This window comes from Carcharhinus amblyrhynchos, unplaced genomic scaffold, assembly GCF_965287045.1.
Source record: "Carcharhinus amblyrhynchos unplaced genomic scaffold, sCarAmb.v2.hapA scaffold_708, whole genome shotgun sequence".
Classification (NCBI taxonomy): Eukaryota; Metazoa; Chordata; class Chondrichthyes; order Carcharhiniformes; family Carcharhinidae; genus Carcharhinus; species Carcharhinus amblyrhynchos.
Window position 1 is genome coordinate 17501 of NW_027650448.1, and position 21933 is coordinate 39433.

At 51.0% G+C, this 21933-nt stretch overlaps 1 protein-coding gene across 1 annotated transcript in view; it reads right to left on the reverse strand.

Annotated features, from left to right (window-relative positions):
- The window catches only part of LOC145339858 (pyruvate carboxylase, mitochondrial-like), a gene marked incomplete at both ends in the record, with an annotated part of 57109 nt that overhangs the window by 6688 nt on the left and 28488 nt on the right, over positions 1–21933 (reverse strand). The window contains one exon of the mRNA XM_080184393.1: positions 18564–18804. Coding sequence (XP_080040519.1) covers positions 18564–18804 — 241 coding nt within the window. The remainder of the gene's footprint in view (positions 1–18563; positions 18805–21933) is intronic.

The following is a 21933-nucleotide window of genomic DNA, read 5'->3' on the forward strand; positions in this document are numbered from 1 at the left end:
GAGAAAGAGAAAGAGACAGAGAGAGAGATAGAGAGACAGAGAAAGAGAGAGAGAGAGAACACACAGAGACAGAGAGAGGGATAGACAGAGATAGAGAGGGGAGAGAGAGAGAGATAGAGATAGTGAGAGAGAGATAGAGAGGGAGAGATAGAGATAGTGAGAGAGAGATAGAGAGATAGACAGAGAGAGAGATAGAGAGAGAGATAGAGATAGTGAAAGAGAGATAGAGAGAGAGAGAGATAGATAGAGAGACAGAGAGAGAGATAGAGAGACAGAGAAAGAGAGAGAGAGAACACACAGAGACAGAGAGAGGGATAGACAGAGATAGAGAGGGGGAGAGAGAGAGAGATAGAGATAGTGAGAGAGAGATAGAGAGATAGAGAGGGAGAGATAGAGATAGTGAGAGAGAGAGATAGAGAGATAGAGAGACAGAGAGAGAGATAGAGAGAGAGAGACAGAGATAGAGAGGGGGGGAGAGAGAGAGATAGAGATAGTGAGAGACAGATAGAGAGATAGAGAGACAGAGAGAGAGATAGATATAGAGAAGAGAACACGCAGAGACAGAGAGAGAGAGAGAGAGAGAGAGGGACAGTGACAGAGACAGAGAGAGACATAGAGAGATTGAGAAGGAGAGAGACAGAGACAGAGAGCAAACATTTCCCCTGTGGATTGAATCAAGCAGAATTTGGAGGGGGAGATGAGGGGAAAGGTTGTGAGGTGCGTCTCTCTAATTCGATGATTTGTGAGTGTGTAGCGGAGTGGGGGGGGACTTTGCTCAGTGATTTACCTGACTGTCAGTGTCTAACACACAGGCAGCAGGGGAGATGTCCATCAGTCTGTCATCTCGATGAATTGTGAAGATATTGGAAGGACGGAGACAGTGAGCGGAATAATGATGGCTGAGCTGGATTACCCCGGCTGTATTCGGGGTATTGTGTACAGATCTACCAGAAAGGGGGCCCTGGAGAGAGAAGGTTCACCAGGACAGTGCCTGGTCTCGAGGGCGTTGGCGATGAGGAGAGGTCGAGGGACTGAGTAAGGGCAGAAGGGTTTGGTTTTTAGTTAGTTCCTGTGCTGTACTTTCCTTTCTTCGACAAATGCATTCTGATGCAGAGAAGGCCGAGGCCCCACACTTGCTAAACCCATTATCTTGACAGACACATGAACGCAAGGCCAACAGAGAGATAGAAACCACGTATCAGCGCAGACTTGGTGGGCTGAATGGCCTGTGACTTGGAAATCACGTGATTACAGGAAGAAATTAGATATAATTCTTGGGACAAAAAGGATCGAGGGAGTGGGGGGAGGGATCAGTCCTAATTGACAGGGGACACCCCTAATTGACAGGGGGCGGCACTCCTAATTGACAGGGGACACTCCTAATTGACAGGGGACACTCCTAATTGACAGGGGGACACTCCTAATTGACAGGGGGACACTCCTAATTGACAGGGGACACTCCTAATTGACAGGGGGACACTCCTAATTGACAGGGGACACTCCTAATTGACAGGGGGGGGCACTCCTAATTGACAGGGGGACACTCCTAATTGACAGGGGGACACTCCTAATTGACAGGGGACACTCCTAATTGACAGGGGGGGACACTCCTAATTGACAGGGGGACACTCCTAATTGACAGGGGACACTCCTAATTGACAGGGGGGGACACTCCTAATTGACAGGGGAGATACCCCTAATTGACAGGGGGACACTCCTAATTGATAGGGGGGGACACTCCTAATTGACAGGGGACACTCCTAATTGACAGGGGACACTCCTAATTGACAGGGGGCACTCCTAATTGACAGGGGGACACTCCTAATTGACAGGGGGACACTCCTAATTGATAGGGGGACACTCCTAATTGACAGGGGGACACTCCTAATTGACAGGGGGACACTCCTAATTGATAGGGGGACACTCCTAATTGACAAGGGGACACCCCTAATTGACAGGGGACACTCCTAATTGACTGGGGACACTCCTAATTGACAGGGGACACTCCTAATTGACAGGGGACACTCCTAATTGACTGGGGACACTCCTAATTGACAGGGGACACTCCTAATTGACAGGGGACACTCCTAATTGACAGGGGGACACTCCTAATTGACAGTGGGACACTCCTAATTGACAGGGGACACTCCTAATTGACAGGGGACACTCCTAATTGACAGGGGGACACTCCTAATTGACAGGGAGACACTCCTAATTGACAGTGGGACACTACTAATTGACAGGAGGACACTCCTAATTGACAGGGGGCACTCCTAATTGACAGGGGGGCACTCCTAATTGACAGGGGACACTCCTAATTGACAGGGGGACACTCCTAATTGACAGGGGGGCACTCCTAATTGACAGGGGACACCCCTAATTGACAGGGGACACTCCTAATTGACAGGGGACACCCCTAATTGACAGGGGGACACTCCTAATTGACAGGGGGCACTCCTAATTGACAGGGGGAGACTCCTAATTGACAAGGGGACACTCCTAATTGACAGGGGGACACTTAGAATTGACAGGGGGACACTCCTAATTGACAGGGGACACTCCTAATTATAGAACATAGAATATAGAACATTACAGCGCAGAACAGGCCCTTCGGCCCACGATGTTGCGCCGACCAGTTACAAAACAATGACCCACTACCTTAAACCAATCTCTTCTCGTCCATAAACCTATCCACAGATCTCTTAAACGCCCCCAAACTAGGCGCATTTACAACTGCAGCAGGCAGGGCATTCCAATCCCTCACCACCCTCTGGGTAAAGAACCTACCCCTGACATCTGTCCTATAACTACCCCCCCTTAATTTAAAGCCATGCCCCCTCGTGCTAGATTTCTCCATCCGAGGAAAAAGGCTATTACTATCCACCCTATCTAAACCTCTAATCATCTTATATGTTTCAATAAGATCCCCTCTTAGCCGCCTTCTTTCCAGCGAAAACAACCCCAAATCCCTCAGCCTCTCTTCATAGGACCTCCCCTGCATACCAGGCAACATCCTGGTAAACCTCCTCTGCACCCTCTCCAAAGCCTCCACATCCTTCCTGTAATGTGGGGACCAGAACTGCACAGAATACTCCAAGTGCGGCCGCACCAGAGTTGTGTACAGTTGCAACATGACGCTGCGACTCCTAAATTCAATCCCCCTACCAATAAACGCCAAGACACCGTACGCCTTCTTAACAACCTTATCTACTTGATTCCCAACTTTCAGGGATCTATGTACACATACACCTAGATCCCTCTGCTCATCCACACTATTCAAAGTCCTCCCGTTAGCCCTATACTCAACACATCTGTTATTCCTACCAAAGTGAATTACCTCACACTTCTCCGCATTAAACTCCATCCGCCACCTCTCGGCCCAGCTCTGCAACCTGTCTAAGTCTTCCTGCAAACTATGACACCCTTCCTCACTATCTACCACACCTCCGACTTTGGCGTCATCAGCAAACTTACTAATCCACCCAACTATACCCTCATCCAGATCATTAATAAAGATTACAAACAGCAGTGGCCCCAAAACAGATCCCTGAGGCACACCACTCGAAACCGAACTCCATGATGAATATTTACCATCAACCACCACCCTCTGTCTCCTATCCGCTAGCCAATTCCTGATCCAATTCCCTAGATCACCCCCAATCCCATACATCTGCATTTTCTGCAGAAGCCCACCATGGTGAACCTTATCAAACGCCTTACTAAAATCCATAATTGACAGGGGGACACTCCTAATTGACAGGGGGCACTCCTAATTGACAGGGGACACTCCTAATTGACAGGGGACACTCCTAATTGACAGGGGGCACTCCTAATTGACAGGGGGACACCCCTAATTGACAGGGGGACACTCCTAATTGACAGGGGGACACCCCTAATTGACAGGGGGGCACTCCTAATTGACAGGGGGACACCCCTAATTGACAGGGGGACACCCCTAATTGACAGGGGGACACTCCTAATTGACAGGGGGACACCCCTAATTGACAGGGGGACACCCCTAATTGACAGGGGGACACCCCTAATTGACAGGGGGACACTCCTAATTGACAGGGGGACACCCCTAATTGACAGGGGGACACCCCTAATTGACAGGGGAACACTCCTAATTGACAGGGGGGCACTCCTAATTGACAGGGGGGCACTCCTAATTGACAGAGGGACACCCCTAATTGACAGGGGGGCACTCCTAATTGACAGGGGGGCACTCCTAATTGACAGGGGGGCACTCCTAATTGACAGGGGGGCACTCCTAATTGACAGGGGGACACCCCTAATTGACAGGGGGCACTCCTAATTGACAGGGGGACACCCCTAATTGACAGGGGAACACTCCTAATTGACAGGGGGACACTCCTAATTGACAGGGGGGACACTCCTAATTGACAGGGGGGCACTCCTAATTGACAGAGGGACACCCCTAATTGACAGGGGGGCACTCCTAATTGACAGGGGACACTCCTAATTGACAGGGGGACACTCCTAATTGACAGGGGGACACTCCTAATTGACAGGGGGACACTCCTAATTGACAGGGGGACACTCCTAATTGACAGGGGAACACTCCTAATTGACAGGGGACACCCCTAATTGACAGGGGAACACTGCTAATTGACAGGGGGACACCCCTAATTGACAGGGGGACACTCCTAATTGACAGGGGGACACTCCTAATTGACAGGGGGACACTCCTAATTGACAGGGGACACCCCTAATTGACAGGGGGGACACTCCTAATTGACAGGGAACACTCCTAATTGACAGGGGGACACTCCTAATTGACAGGGGGACACTCCTAATTGACAGGGGACACTCCTAATTGACTGGGGACACTCCTAATTGACAGAGGGACACTCCTAATTGACAGGGGGACACTCCTAATTGACAGGGGGACACTCCTAATTGACAGGGGGACACTCCTAATTGACAGGGGGACACTCCTAATTGACAGGGGACACTCCTAATTGACTGGGGACACTCCTAATTGACAGAGGGACACTCCTAATTGACAGGGGACACCCCTAATTGACAGGGGACACTCCTAATTGACTGGGGACACTCCTAATTGACAGAGGGACACTCCTAATTGACAGGGGACACTCCTAATTGACTGGGGACACTCCTAATTGACAGGGGACACCCCTAATTGACAGGGGAGACTCCTAATTGACAGGGGGACACCCCTAATTGACAGGGGACACTCCTAATTGACAGGGGACACCCCTAATTGACAGGGGAACACTCCTAATTGACAGGGGGACACCCCTAATTGACAGGGGACACTCCTAATTGACAGGGGGACAACCCTAATTGACAGAGGGACACTCCTAATTGACAGGGGACACTCCTAATTGACAGAGGGACACTCCTAATTGACAGGGGGACACCCCTAATTGACAGGGGGCACTCCTAATTGACAGGGGACACTCCTAATTGACTGGGGACACTCCTAATTGACAGGGGGACACCCCTAATTGACAGGGGACACTCCTAATTGACAGGGGGACACCCCTAATTGACAGGGGAGACTCCTAATTGACAGGGGGACACCCCTAATTGACAGGGGAGACTCCTAATTGACAGGGGGACACTCCTAATTGACAGGGGACACTCCTAATTGACAGGGGGACACCCCTAATTGACAGGGGGACACCCCTAATTGACAGGGGACACTCCTAATTGACAGGGGACACTCCTAATTGACAGGGGAGACACTCCTAATTGACAGGGGGACACTCCTAATTGACAGGGGAGACACTCCTAATTGACAGGGGAGACACTCCTAATTGACAGGGGGACACTCCTAATTGACAGGGGAGACACTCCTAATTGACAGGGGGACACTCCTAATTGACAGGGGAGACACTCCTAATTGACAGGGGGACACTCCTAATTGACAGGGGGACACTCCTAATTGACAGGGGGCACTCCTAATTGACAGGGGGCACTCCTAATCGACAGGGGACACTCCGAATTGACAGCGGGACACCCCTAATTGACAGGGGACACTCCTAATTGACAGGGGAGACACTCCTAATTGACAGGGGGACACTCCTAATTGACAGGGGAGACACTCCTAATTGACAGGGGGACACTCCTAATTGACAGGGGGCACTCCTAATTGACAGGGGGCACTCCTAATCGACAGGGGACACTCCGAATTGACAGCGGGACACCCCTAATTGACAGGGGGACACTCCTAATTGACAGGGGGCACTCCTAATCGACAGGGGACACTCCTAATTGACAGGGGGACACTCCTAATTGACAGGGGGCACTCCTAATTGACAGGGGACATCCCTAATTGACAGGGGGACACCCCTAATTGACAGGGGACACTCCTAATCGACAGGGGACACCCCTAATTGACAGGGGGACACTCCTAATTGACAGGGGGCACCCCTAATTGACAGGGGAGACTCCTAATTGACAGGGGGACACCCCTAATTGACAGGGGACACTCCTAATTGACAGGGGACACTCCTAATTGACAGGGGGACACCCCTAATTGACAGGGGGACACCCCTAATTGACAGGGGGACACCCCTAATTGACAGGGGACACTCCTAATTGACAGGGGGACACCCCTAATTGACAGGGGACACTCCTAATTGACAGGGGGACACCCCTAATTGACAGGGGACACTCCTAATTGACAGGGGGACACCCCTAATTGACAGGGGGACACCCCTAATTGACAGGGGACACTCCTAATTGACAGGGGACACTCCTAATTGACAGGGGAGACTCCTAATTGACAGGGGACACTCCTAATTGACAGGGGACACTCCTAATTGACAGGGGACACTCCTAATTGACTGGGGACACTCCTAATTGACAGGGGACACTCCTAATTGACAGGGGGACACCCCTAATTGACAGGGGACACTCCTAATTGACAGGGGGACACCCCTAATTGACAGGGGACACTCCTAATTGACAGGGGAGACTCCTAATTGACAGCGGGGACACCCCTAATTGACAGGGGACACTCCTAATTGACAGGGGAACACTCCTAATTGACAGGGGACACTCCTAATTGACAGGGGGACACCCCTAATTGACAGGGGACACTCCTAATTGACAGGGGAGACTCCTAATTGACAGCGGGGACACCCCTAATTGACAGGGGACACTCCTAATTGACAGGGGACACCCCTAATTGACAGGGGACACTCCTAATTGACAGGGGAGACTCCTAATTGACAGGGGGACACCCCTAATTGACAGGGGACACTCCTAATTGACAGGGGACACCCCTAATTGACAGGGGAGACTCCTAATTGACAGGGGGACACTCCTAATTGACAGGGGACATCCCTAATTGACTGGGGACACTCCTAATTGACTGGGGACACTCCTAATTGACAGGGGACACTCCTAATTGACAGGGGGACACCCCTAATTGACTGGGGACACTCCTAATTGACAGGGGACACTCCTAATTGACAGGGGGACACCCCTAATTGACAGGGGACACTCCTAATTGACAGGGGACACTCCTAATTGACAGGGGAGACTCCTAATTGACAGGGGGGACACTCCTAATTGACAGGGGGACACTCCTAATTGACAGGGGGACACTCCTAATTGACAGGGGGACACCCCTAATTGACAGGGGACACTCCTAATTGACAGGGGGACACCCCTAATTGACAGGGGACACTCCTAATTGACAGGGGGACACCCGTAATTGACAGGGGGACACTCCTAATTGACAGGGGACACCCCTAATTGACAGGGGACACTCCTAATTGACAGGGGACACTCCAAATTGACAGGGGGCACTCCTAATTGACAGGGGGGGCACTCCTAATTGACAGGGGACACTCCTAATTGACAGGGGGACACTCCTAATTGACAGGGGACACTCCTAAATGACAGGGGACACTCCTAATTGACAGGGGAGACACTCCTAATTGACAGGGGACACTCCTAATTGACAGTGGGGAAACTCCTAATTGACATGGGACACTCCTACTTGACAGGGGGGCACTCCTAATTGACAGGGGGACACTCCTAATTGACAGGGGGACACTCCTAATTGACAGGGGGACACTCCTAATTGACAGGGGGACACCCCTAATTGACAGGGGGGCACTCCTAATTGACAGGGGACACTCCTAATTGACAGGGAGACACTCCTAATTGACAGAGGGACACTCCTAATTGACAGGGGGACACCCCTAATTGACAGGGGGAACAATCCTAATTGACAGGGGGGCACTCCTAATTGACAGGGGGACACTCCTAATTGACAGGGAGACACTACTAATTGACAGGGGGACACTCCTAATTGACAGGGAGACACTCCTAATTGACAGGGAGACACTACTAATTGACAGGGGACACTCCTAATTGACAGGGGGACACTCCTAATTGACAGGGAGACACTCCTAATTGACAGGGGGACACTCCTAATTGACAGGGAGACACCCCTAATTGACAGGGGGACACTCCTAATTGACAGGGGGCACTCCTAATTGACAGGGGGACACTCCTAATTGACAGGGAGACACTACTAATTGACAGGGGACACTCCTAATTGACAGGGGGACACTCCTAATTGACAGGGAGACACTCCTAATTGACAGGGGGCACTCCTAATTGACAGGGGGACACTCCTAATTGACAGGGAGACACTACTAATTGACAGGGGGACACTCCTAATTGACAGGGAGACACTCCTAATTGACAGGGGGACACTCCTAATTGACAGGGAGACACTACTAATTGACAGGGGACACTCCTAATTGACAGGGGACACCCCAAATTGACAGGGGGACACTCCTAATTGACAGGGGGCACCCCTAATTGACAGGGGGACACTCCTAATTGACAGGGGACACCCCTAATTGACAGGGGACACTCCTAATTGACAGGGGGCACTCCTAATTGACAGGGGGACACCCCTAATTGACAGGGGGACACTCCTAATTGACAGGGGGCACTCCTAATTGACAGGGGGCACTCCTAATTGACAGGGGGCACCCCTAATTGACAGGGGACACCCCTAATTGACAGGGGGACACCCCTAATTGACAGGGGGATACTCCTAATTGACAGGGGGCACTCCTAATTGACAGGGGGCACCCCTAATTGACAGGGGACATGTGTAATAGGGTGGCACAGTACAACGGTGTTTAGCACTGCTGCTTCACAGCTCCAGGGACCTGGGTTCGATTCCCGGCTCGGGTCACTGTCTATGTGGAGTTTGCACATTCTCCCCGTGTCTGCGTGGGTTTCCTCCGGGTGCTCCGGTTTCCTCCCGCAGTCCAAAGATGTGCGGGTAAGTTTGATTGGCAATGCTGAAAATTGCCCCTGTCTCCAGGGATGCGTAGGTTAGAGGGATTAGTGGGTAAACATATCGGGCCTGGGGCGGGGGGATTGTGTTTGGGATTGTGGTCAGTGCAGACTCGATGGGCCGAATGGCCTCTTTCTGTACTGTAAGGTTTCTATGCTTTCTCCTGAGAAAGTAGAAGTGCTGGTGAGTCTTTCTTAACTATAGTAATATTTATTTATTTGTCACAAGTAGGCTTACATTAATACTGCAATGAAGTTACTGTGAAAATCCCCACGGTCGCCACACTCCAATGCCTGTTCGGATACATTGAGGGAGAATTTAGTATGGCCAATCCACCTAACCTACACATCTATGGCCGTGCTAAATTGTCCCTTAGTGCCCAAACATGTGCAGGTTAGGTGGATTGGCCATGCTAAATTGCCTCTTATGTCCAAAGATGTGCAGGTTAGGTGGATTGGCCATGCTAAATTGTCCCTTAGTGTCCAAAGATGTGTAGGTTAGGTGGATTGGCAATGCTAAATTGCCTCTTATGTCCAAAGATGTGCAGGTTAGGTGGATTGGCCATGCTAAATTGTCCCTTAGTGTCCAAAGATGTGCAGGTTAGGTGGATTGGCCATGCTAAATTGTCCCTTAGTGTCCCAAGATGTGTAGGTTAGGTGAATTGGCCATGCTAAATTGCCCCTTAGTGTCCAAAGATGTGTAGGTTAGGTGGATTGGCCATGCTATATTGTCCCTTAGTGTCCAAAGATGTGCAGGTTAGGTGGATTGGCCATGCTAAATTGTCCCTTAGTGTCCCAAGATGTGTAGGTTAGGTGAATTGGCCATGCTAAATTGCCCCTTAGTGTCCAAAGATGTGCAGGTTAGGTGGATTGGCCATGCTAAATTGCCCCTTAGTGTCCAAAGATGTGCAGGTTAGGTGGATTGGCCATGCTATATTGTCCCTTAGTGTCCAAAGATGTGCGGGTTACGTGGATTGGCCATGCTAAATTGTCCCTTAGTGTCCAAAGATGTGTAGGTTAGGTGGATTGGCCATGCTAAATTGCCCCTTAGTGTCCAAAGATGTGTAGGTTAGGTGGATTGGCCATGCTAAATTGCCCCTTAGTGTCCAGGCTGGTTAGCAGGGTAAATATGTGGGGTGATAGAGATAGGGGCTGGGTGGGATCGTGTCCGGTGCTGTCTCGATGGGCTGAATGTTCTCCTCCTGCAGGGGCTCGATGTGGAAATCCTGCTTTGATTTGACTTTCCGAAATGCGACACTTATCAACATCTTATATTATGTTCTCACAGTTATCTGTTTGCGTGTAAAAGACGGAAACTGGCGAACGATGACAGCTGACAAGGAGATGAATGAGAATTATTCAGGTATTATGCGGATCTCCAAGAGCTTTTTGACTGGAGTGCCGGGAATATATTTCCAAACAGAAATGCTTTGAGTCACTGCTGTCTCCCCTCAGGATTTCACTCATTTCTTGTTTGTTGTGGGTTTCTGGCTCCACATCCCCCCCTCCGAGCCTCCTGCGTACTGTAACATTTTCACACAGATTAAGAGCGAGAAAATACCGGAGGAGAGAGAGCCCTGAGCTCAGTATTGCTTTGACATATTCCTCACTCCCCATCTCCATCCTCAAAGAATCGAGACTGAAAACCAACACTCTGAAAAAGCAGTAATCAGCCCCCGTAATAGGAACAGTGATGGTGAATTGTAGGGAGGGACTCTCATCTCAACTGGGAATAGAGAGAGAGAGGGGGGGGGAGAGAGAGAGGGAGAGGGAGGTAGGGGGAAGAGAGAGAGGGGGAAGAGAGAGAGGGCAAGAGAGAGGGGGGGAAGGGGGAGAGAGGGGAAGAGAGAGAGAGGGGGAAGAGAGAGAGGGGGAGAGAGAGAGAAAGACAGGGGGAGAGAGAAAGAGAGAGGGAGGGGGAGAGAGAGAGGGGGAGGTAGGGGGAAGAGAGAGAGGGCAAGAGAGAGAGGGGGGGAAGGGGGAGAGAGAGAGGGGAAGAGAGAGAGGGGGAAGAGACAGAGGGGGAGAGTGAAAGAGAGAGGGAGGGGGAGAGAGAGAGGGGGAGAGAGAGAGAAAGACAGGGGGAGAGAGAAAGAGAGAGGGAGGGGGAGAGAGAGAGAAAGTGGGGGGAGAGAGGGAGGGGGGAAGAGAGAGACGGGAAGAGAGAGAGAGAGAGACGGGGGGAGAGAGAGAGAGAGAGGGGGGAAGAGAGAGGGAGAGAGAGGCGGGGGGAGAGAGAGAAAGAGAGAGCAACAGAGAGAGGAGAGAGAGGCGGGGAGAGAGAGAAAGAGAGAGCAACAGAGAGAGGAGAGAGAGGCGGGGAGAGAGAGAAAGAGGGAGCAACAGAGAGAGAGAGAGACGGGGGGGAGAGAGAGAGAGAGAGAGAGAGAAAGGGGGAGAGAGAGAGAGAGAGAGAGAGAGAGAAAGGGGGAGAGAGAGGGGAAGAGAGAGAGAGGAACAGAGAGAGAGAGAGACGGGGAGAGAGAGAGAGAAAGGGGGAGAGAGAGAGAGAGAGAGGGAGGAACAGAGAGAGAGACGGAGAGAGAGAGAGAGAGAAAGGGGGAGAGAGAGAGAGAGAGAAAGGGGGAGAGAGAGAGAGAGAGAGAGGAACAGAGAGAGAGAGAGACGGGGAGAGAGAGAGGGGAGGAATAGAGGGAGAGAGAGAGAGAGAGAGAGACGAAGGGGAAGAGAGAGAGATGGGGAGAGAGGGGAAGAGAGGGGGTGGGGAGAGAGAGAGAGAGAGACAGGGAGAGAGAGAGAGAGAGAGAGAGAGAGACGGGGAGAGAGAGGGGAAGAGAGAGACAGTGGGGCAGTGGGATTAGTTTGGGGATTGATACAGGGCTATGGGGAGAGAGCGGGGCAGTGGGATTAGTTTGGGGACTGATACAGGGCTATGGGGAGAGAGCGGGGCAGTGGGATTAGTTTGGGGATTGATACAGGGCTATGGGGAGAGAGCGGGGCAGTGGGATTAGTTTGGGGATTGATACAGGGCTATGGGGAGAGAGCGGGGCAGTGGGATTAGTTTGGGGATCGATACAGGGCTATGGGGAGAGAGCGGGGCAGTGGGATTAGTTTGGGGGTTGATACAGGGCTATGGGGAGAGAGCGGGACAGTGGGATTAGTTTGGGGATTGATACAGGGCTATGGGGAGAGAGCGGGGCAGTGGGATTAGTTTGGGGATTGATACAGGGCTATGGGGAGAGAGCGGGGGCAGTGGGATTAGTTTGGGGATTGATACAGGGCTATGGGGAGAGAGCGGGGGCAGTGGGATTAGTTTTGGGATTGATACAGGGCTATGGGGAGAGAGCGGGACAGTGGGATTAGTTTGGGGATTGATACAGGGCTATGGGGAGAGAGCGGGGCAGTGGGATTAGTTTGGGGATTGATACAGGGCTATGGGGAGAGAGCAGGACAGTGGGATTAGTTTGGGGATCGATACAGGGCTATGGGGAGAGAGCAGGGCAGTGGGATTAGTTTGGGGATTGATACAGGGCTATGGGGAGAGAGCGGGGGCAGTGGGATTAGTTTTGGGATTGATACAGGGCTATGGGGAGAGAGCGGGACAGTGGGATTAGTTTGGGGATTGATACAGGGCTATGGGGAGAGAGCAGGGGCAGTGGGATGCCACCAATCATAGTGGACAGTGAAAAAAGTTATCTCAGATTGTAACGGGATCTTGACCAATTGGGCCAGTGGGCTGACAAATGGCAGACGCAGTTTAATTTAGACAAATGCGGGGTGATGCATTTTGGTTGATTGAACCAGGGCAGGACTTACTCAGTTAATGGTTGGGGAGAGTTACAGAACAAAGAGATCTAGGGGTACAGGTTCATAGCTCCTGGAAAGTGGAGTCACAGGTGGACAGAGTGGTGAAGAAGGCACTTGGCAAGCTTGGTTTCATCGGTCAGAACATTGAATACAGGAGTTGGGACGTCTTGTTGACGTTGTACAAGACATTGGTAAGGCCACACTTGGAATACTGTGTACAGTTCTGGTCACCCTGTTATAGAAAGGATATTATTAAACTAGAAAGAGCGCAGAAAAGATTTACTAGGATGCTACCGGGACTTGATGGATTGAGTTATAAGGAGAGGCTGGATAGACTGGGACTTTTTTCTCTGGAGGGGTGATCTTATAGAGGTCTGTAAAATAATGAGGGGCACAGATCGGCTAGATAGTCAATATCTTTTCCCCAAAGGTTGGGGAGTTTCACACGGAGAGGTGGGAATGGGAGCCCTGACGTCTGATTGCTGGAAAGCCCCCGTGGACGTGTGTGTCACACACCGGTTTTTGGGGGGGGGGTTGGTTCCCCGAGTTCCCCCAGGTCATTCAAAAAAAAGGCTCGATCGTAAGCGCCCCTAAATTTATGATTGGGATTACACGGCCTTGTGGCACAATGGACAGCGCGTTGGACATCTGAATAATGCCAACTCAGCCATTCAGAGGGTCGAGACCCACCGGAATAGGCTTTAGGGCGGCGCGGTGGGGTTAGCGCCGCTGCCTCACGGCGCCGAGGGTCCCGGGTTCGATTCCCGGCTCGGGTGACCGCCGCCTGGGCGGGAGTCCGCACATTCTCCCCGTGTCTGCCTGGGTTTCCTCCGGGCGCTCCTCTCACAGTCCAAAGATGTGCGGGTGAGGTCGATTGGCCATGCCCAAAAAAAAAATGAGAGTCCTGAGATTAGAGGGTAAAATATGGACCTCTGGGTGGGATTGTGGTCAGCGCAGACTCGATGGGCCAAATGGCCTCTTTCGGCCCTGTTGGGGTCTCTATGATGGCGGTACAAAGGAGAGAAAGCAGAAATGTCTTCCAGAAGTACAGGGATACAAACGTCTCTGATTTGTTCGAATGTATTGGCATTCTTTGCGGAGTTGTTTCCACGCTGGTGAATTTTTCATACGAACCAGCCCCGTGCCATTTTGATGTATGTGCTTCCTTGAGAAAACACAGTTTTAAATAATACAACAGTGCTATCAATCAACCCTCCCTGCCCCACTGCACCAACGTTAAAACATCTTAAACGGTGCGCGCTGGCAGGGAGGAGAGGCGGGCTCGGGGGGGGAGTGCAGCTGCGGGGAAAAGCTTGAGGTAAGAGAACTCTGGGCCTGAGGTTTGAGGGCTCAGGGTCTGTGCTTGAAAGGGTTTAGAAAGATGACTGGGAGTTCTCCACAGGCCTGTGGACACTAAGGGGCAATTTACCCTGGCCAATCCACCTAACCTGCACATCTTTGGACACTAAGGGGCAATTTAGCATGGCCAATCCACCTAACCGGCACATCTTTGGACACTAAGGGGCAATTTAGCATGGCCAATCCACCTAACCTACACATCTTTGGACACTAAGGGGCAATTTAGCATGGCCAATCCACCTAACCTGCACATCTTTGGACACTAAGGGACAATTTAGCATGGCCAATCCACCCTAACCTGCACATCTTTGGACACTAAGGGGCAATTTAGCATGGCCAATCCACCTAACCTGCACATCTTTGGACACTAAAGGGCAATTTAGCATGGCCAATCCACCCTAACCTGCACATCTTTGGACACTAAGGGGCAATTTAGCATGGCCAATCCACCTAACCTGCACATCTTTGGACACTAAAGGGCAATTTAGCATGGCCAATCCACCTAACCTGCACATCTTTGGACACTAAGGGGCAATTTAGCACGGCCAATCCACCTAACCTACACATCTTTGGACACTAAGGGACAATTTAGCATGGCCAATCCACCTAACCTACACATCTTTGGACACTAAGGGGCAATTTAGCATGGCCAATCCACCTAACCTGCACATCTTTGGACACTAAGGGGCAATTTAGCATGGCTAATCCACCTAACCTACACATCTTTGGACACTAAGGGGCAATTTAGCATGGCCAATCCACCTAACCTACACATCTTTGGACACTAAGGGGTAATTTAGCATGGCCAATCCACCTAACCTACACATCTTTGGACACTAAGGGGCAATTTAGCATGGCCAATCCACCTAACCCACACATCTTTGGACACTAAGGGGCAATTTAGCATGGCCAATCCACCTAACCTACACATCTTTGGACACTAAGGGGCAATTTAGCATGGCCAATCCACCTAACCTACACATCTTTGGACACTAAGGGGCAATTTAGCATGGCCAATCCACCTAACCTGCACATCTTTGGACACTAAGGGGCAATTTAGCACGGCCAATCCACCTAACCCACACATCTTTGGACACTAAGGGACAATTTAGCACGGCCAATCCACCTAACCTGCACATCTTTGGACACTAAGGGGCAATTTAGCACGGCCAATCCACCTAACCTGCACATCTTTGGACACTAAGGGGCAATTTAGCATGGCCAATCCACCTAACCTACACATCTTTGGACACTAAGGGGCAATTTAGCATGGCCAATCCACCTAACCTACACATCTTTGGACACTAAGGGGTAATTTAGCACGGCCAATCCACCTAACCTACACATCTTTGGACACTAAGGGGCAATTTAGCATGGCCAATCCACCTAACCCACACATCTTTGGACACTAAGGGGCAATTTAGCATGGCCAATCCACCTAAACCTACACATCTTTGGACACTAAGGGGCAATTTAGCATGGCCAATCCACCTAACCTACACATCTTTGGACACTAAGGGGCAATTTAGCATGGCCAATCCACCTAACCCACACATCTTTGGACACTAAGGGGCAATTTAGCATGGCCAATCCACCTAACCTACACATCTTTGGACACTAAGGGGCAATTTAGCATGGCCAATCCACCTAACCCACACATCTTTGGACACTAAGGGCAATTTAGCATGGCCAATCCACCTAACCTACACATCTTTGGACACTAAGGGGTAATTTAGCATGGCCAATCCACCTAACCTACACATCTTTGGACACTAAGGGGCAATTTAGCATGGCCAATCCACCTAACCCACACATCTTTGGACACTAAGGGACAATTTAGCACAGCCAATTAACCTAACCCACATGTCTTTTGGACTTTGGGCAGAAACCGGAGCACCTGGAGGAAACCCACGCAGACACGGGGAGAATGTGCAGACTCCGTACAGACAGTTAAGGCCGGGAATCAAACCCAGGTCCCTGGTGCTGTGAGACAGCGGTGCTAACCACTGTGCCCCCATGGTAATATCACGTCACTTTTCATTCTTTCTTTCTCATTTTCATCGATCTCCTTCCTTTCCTCCTTTTGATGATGTGGCCTAATGTTACTGGAAAGTGACCTCTTGAGGCACAGGATAATGCTTTGGGGTCCTGGATTTGAATCCCAGATCCGCAGAGCAATAATCCCTCCCTCAATGTTAGTAAAACGAAGGAGATATTCATTGACTTCAGGAAGTGTTGCAGATGACATGCCCCCACCAATGGCGATGTAGCGGAAATGGTTGAGAGCTTCAAGTTTTTAGGTGTCCAGATCACCAACAACCTGTCCTGGTCCCCTCATGCCAATACTATAGTTAAGAAAGCCCCACCAACGCCTCTACTTTCTCAGGAGGCTAAGGAAATTTGGCATGTCCGCTACGACTCTCACCAACTTTTACAGATGCCCCATAGAAAGCATCCTTTCTGGTTGTATCACAGCTCGGTCTGGGCTCCTGCTCTGCCCAAGACCGCAAGGAACTACAAAGGGTGGTGAATGTAGCCCCAATCCCATCACACAAACCAGCCTCCCATCCATTGACTCCGTCTACACTTCCCGCTGCCTCGGGGAAAAGCAGCCGGTATAATCAAGGACCCCCCCACACACCCCGGACATTCTCTCTTCCACCTTCTTCCGTCGGGAAAAAGATACAAAAGTCTGAGGTCCCGTACCGACCGACTCAAGAACAGCTTCTTCCCTGCTGCTGTCAGACTTTTGAATGGACCTACCTCGCATTAAGCTGATCTTTCTCTACACCCTCGCTGTGACTGTAACACTACATTCTGCACCCTCTCCTTTCCTTCTCTATGAACAGTATGCTTTGTATGGCGTGCAAGAAACAATACTTTTCACTGTATCCCAATACATGGGACAATAAAACATGAAATCAAATATTAAGCTGATCTTTCTCTACACCCTCGCTGTGACTGTAACACTACATTCTGCACTCTCTCATTTCTTTCTCTATGAACAGTATGCTTTGTCCGTATAGCGCGCAAGAAACATCACTTTATCCCAATACATGTGACAATAATAAATCAAATCAAATATTGAGTTGATCTTTCTCTACACCCTCGCTGTGACTGTAACACTACATTCTGCAGTGACTCCTTTACTTCTCTATGAACAGTATGCCTTGTACGGCGTGCAAGAAACAATACTTTTCACTGTATCCCGCCCGATACATGGGACAATAAAACATGAAATCAAATATTAAGCTGATCTTTCTCTGCACCCTCGCTGTGACTGTAACACTACGTTCTGCACTCTCTCATTTCTTTCTCTATGAACGGTATGCTTTGTCTGTATAGCGCGCAAGGAACATGACTTTATCCCAACACGTGACAATAATAAATCAAATCAAATATTGAGTTGATCTTTCTCTACACCCTCGCTGTGACTGTAACACTACATTCTGCACCCTCTCCTTTCCTTCTCTATGAATGGTATGCTTTGTCTGTATAGCGTGCAAAAAACAATACTTTTCACTGTATCCCAGTGCACGTGACAACAATAAATCAAACCAAAAAATGAAATAAAGAAAACTTTTGTAGACTGAGACGCAACGATTCTGGGGAGAGGGTGGGAGTAGGTCACTGAGTTTGGGGGGGGTCAGGTATGATCAGATTGAAGAGGGAAGGGGAGTTCGGATGAGACGGGGATCAGCCAGGGTCCGATGGAATGGCGGAGGGGTGAACAAAGAGCAACACAGCCCGGGAAAGAGGCCCTTCGTCCCAACGATCCCGCGCTGCCATTTTAACATTGTGAGTCCCCCCTCCACCCATGACCCTTGTCTATGTTTATGGCACTTCACATTGAGGAGGGGGGGCTAATTGAGGGACGATTTGTTACACCAATCTTTGGGGTGTGGGAGGAAACCGGAGCACCCGGAGAAAAACCCACGCAGGCACGGGGAGAATGCGCAAACTCCCACCGGCCCAAATCCATGCACCTGCACAGCAAACAGTGATAGTCACTGAGCTGTCGCGTTGCCCGTCAGCTGGTCCAGTTCGAGCGGACACTAACGTGAAGTACTATTCGAAGTGCTTCCTCCGTTCCCCGAGCTGAGCTGTGGCCTTACCTTGATGCTGAGGATGTGAGTCCCAGCCTTCACCAGCTCGTCCGCCAGCTTCAGGTAATAATCCAGGGAGTACTTGGTCCTGTCCGGGTCGGTGACGTCGCCCGTGTAGGAGATGGCCGCCTCCACCACCCCGCCGGCGCTGCCCGCTGCCTCCATGCCCAGAATCATGTTGGGCAAGTAGTTGAGGGAGTCAAACACTCGGAAGATGTCCATCCCGTTCTCCTTCGCCACCTCGCAGAACCTGAGGAACAAAACCAGCGTTAGGTTCCCCTCTCTCCCACAATCTTCCCTCCCTTGAGCCCACGGGACATAGGAGTGGGGGGGGTTTCACAGTAACTTCATTGCAGCGTTAATGTCAGCCTTACTGGCGACGAGGAAATAAACCTTTTGAATGTTAAATTTCTTCAGCTGGCGGGGGGGTGGGGGTTAATCTGTGGAACTCGTTGCCACAGAGGAAGCCGGGTCACTGAGTGTATCGGAGACAGGGATGGATAGGGTCCCGATTGGTGAGGGGTCGGAGGTCATAAGAACGTAAGAAATAGGAGCAGGAGTAGGCCATCTAGCCCTTCGAGCCTGCCCTGCCATTCAATAAGATCATGGCTGATCTGTCGTGGCTCAGTTCCACATTCCCGCCCTCTCCCCATAACCCTTAATCCCCTCTCCTATCAAAAACCCATCAACCCGCGTCTTAAAAATATTTAGCGAGGCAGCCTCCACCACTTCAACGGGCAGAGAATTCCAGAGATTCACCACCCTTTGAGTGAAGAAGTTCCTCCTCAACTCCGTTCTAAACCGCCCCCCCCTTTATCTTGAGGCTGTGCCCCCTAGTCCTACTGTCCTTTCTGAGCGGGAAGAGTCTCTCCACCTCTATCCTATCCATCCCATTCATCATCTTATACGTCTCAATGAGATCTCCCCTCATTCTTCTAAACTCTAACGAGTACAAGCCTAGTTTATTCAGCCTCTCCTCATAGCTCAATCCCCTCAACTCTGGTATCAGCCTAGTAAACCTCCTCTGCACTCCCTCCAAGGCCAAAATATCCTTGCGTAAGTACGGCGCCCAAAACTGCACACAGTACTCCAGCTGCGGCCTCACCAATGCCCTATACAGCTGCAGCAAGACCTCCCTACTTTTATATTCAATCCCCTCGCTATGAAGGCCAGCATCCCATTCACCTTCCTGACCACCTGCTGCACCTGCAGGCTGGGTTTTTGCGACTCATGCACAAGGACCCCGAGGTCCCTCTGCACCGTCGCCTGCTGCAGTTTTTCTCCACGTAAGTAATAGTCCTTCCTACCATTATTCCTACCAAAGTGGACCACCTTGCACTTGCCAACATTAAACTCCATTTGCCACTTCCTGGCCCATTCGCCCAGCCTATCTAGATCCTTCTGCAGACTCTCCACGCCCAAGGCGGGAGGATGGGATTGAGAAATGTATCAGCCGTGGCAGAGCAGACTCGATGGGCCGAATGGCCTCGTTCTGCTCCTATATCTGATGCCTTTAAGTCTGAACATGAAAAAAAGTTCCCGTCATGGGTGATACGGTCCAAGATTTCCCCGGTGTTGTGAGATTACCGGGGAAACGGAGCGCTGCGTGGTTAAGAATGAATCTCCCACACTCTGCGCATTGCAGAGTGCCTCAGTGTGAACCCGGTTTAAAAATCCCGCTGGAGGGCCGGCAGCGTAGTGCTGAGTGTGCCACTGCGCATGCGCCAATCTGTCAGCGCACAAATCGGCACACGCGCAGTGGCCCCACACTTCCAGCCTCCCGATCGCTGACCAGCCCCTCTCCACTCCCGCATCGCTGGCCCTTCGAGCCCCCCCCCACCCACACCCCCAAGGGCCTGATGACATGCCCCCCCCCCCCCCCCCCGGGAAATAACTGAGCCCAGCCTTGACACCTCACCAGCCCCGATCCCCTCTACTCCCCGCAGACCCAACCTCCCCCCAACTCCCCCGACACCCGATACCCCACCAGCCCACCCCACTTGCTGGCCTATCTCTCTCTCCACCACCCCGCCCCAACATTCCCGACTGCCGAGCGGCAGTGGGACCCCCCCCACTGCACCCACCCCCCCATGCCCTCGTGCCTGGAGGGCAGTGCACCCTGAGCACTGCCACTTTGCCCCTTGGGCAGTGGCAGCCTGGGCCCCCTGGCAGTGCCCAGAGCCACCGCCCCCCCCCCCCCCCCACCCCAACCCTGCCGCTCGACCCTTGAGGGGCCCGGTTGCACCCCCCCCACAAAACGCTCCGATGAATCACCCCAAATTGTATCCAAAGATGTATAGTTCGGTGAATTGGCCATGGGGAAGTTGCAGGGTTATGAGGGATTGGGCGGAGTGGGGGCGTAAATAGCCTGAGTAAGATACTCTTTCGGGGAGTCAGTGCAGAGAACAATGGGCCGAATGGCCCTCTTGTGATCTATAGATTCGAAGAGACCCAACAAGAGAGTGAACGCTGTTAGATTTGGGAATGTGTGCTAAGCTGGAGCAGTTTAATCATGGGAGGGGGAGCACTGAGGCAACAGCGATCACAGCACAATAAGGTTCTGAGGTAAAGATCGAGGGGGCGGCAGATGTGTGTAACAAATTGATTTTTGCACTGGGTGAGAATGGACCGGGGGAAATTGGATGCTCTCCACAGAAGGAGATTGAGAATAGCAGCGGGAAAGATTTATAAGGAACACCGTCTCACAGATCTGTGTCTACTGCGAGGAACAAGCAGCGATGTGCTAATAACAACACTCCGTGGGTGAGAGTAAAAGAGGAGTGAATTGAAATGCTAAATTGCCCCTGAGTGTCTTAGTGTCTGGTACGTACCAGACAGATAATAGTTCGATTGTCAAGGGAACAATGGGAGGGAAAAGGCAAAATTAACTTATCGAGGGATTATAAAAATAATTCAGGATTCGGGGAAGAGGCAGTGAAAGACGGCACCAAGAAGAAATGCCGGGAGGATTATTTTACCCCAGTCTTTACCCAACATGGCAAACAAGACGGAGGTGGCACGCGAAGGAAACACATGGGGAGGGATTTTCCGAACAGCCGTGGCAACGGGAATTCCCTGGAACGCACCTCTCGTACATTCCCTACAATGTGGAAGGAGGCCATTTGGCCCATCGAGCCTGCACCGCCAACAATCCCATATATTTACCCAGCTGGTCTCACTCACACAAAAGAGGCAATTTAGCATGGCCAATCCACCTAACCTACACATCTTTGGATACTAAGGGACAATTTAGCATGGCCAATCCACCTAACCTACACATCTTTGGATACTAAGGGGCAATTTAGCATGGCCAATCCACCTAACCTACACATCTTTGGACACTAAGGGACAATTTAGCATGGCCAATCCACCCTAACCT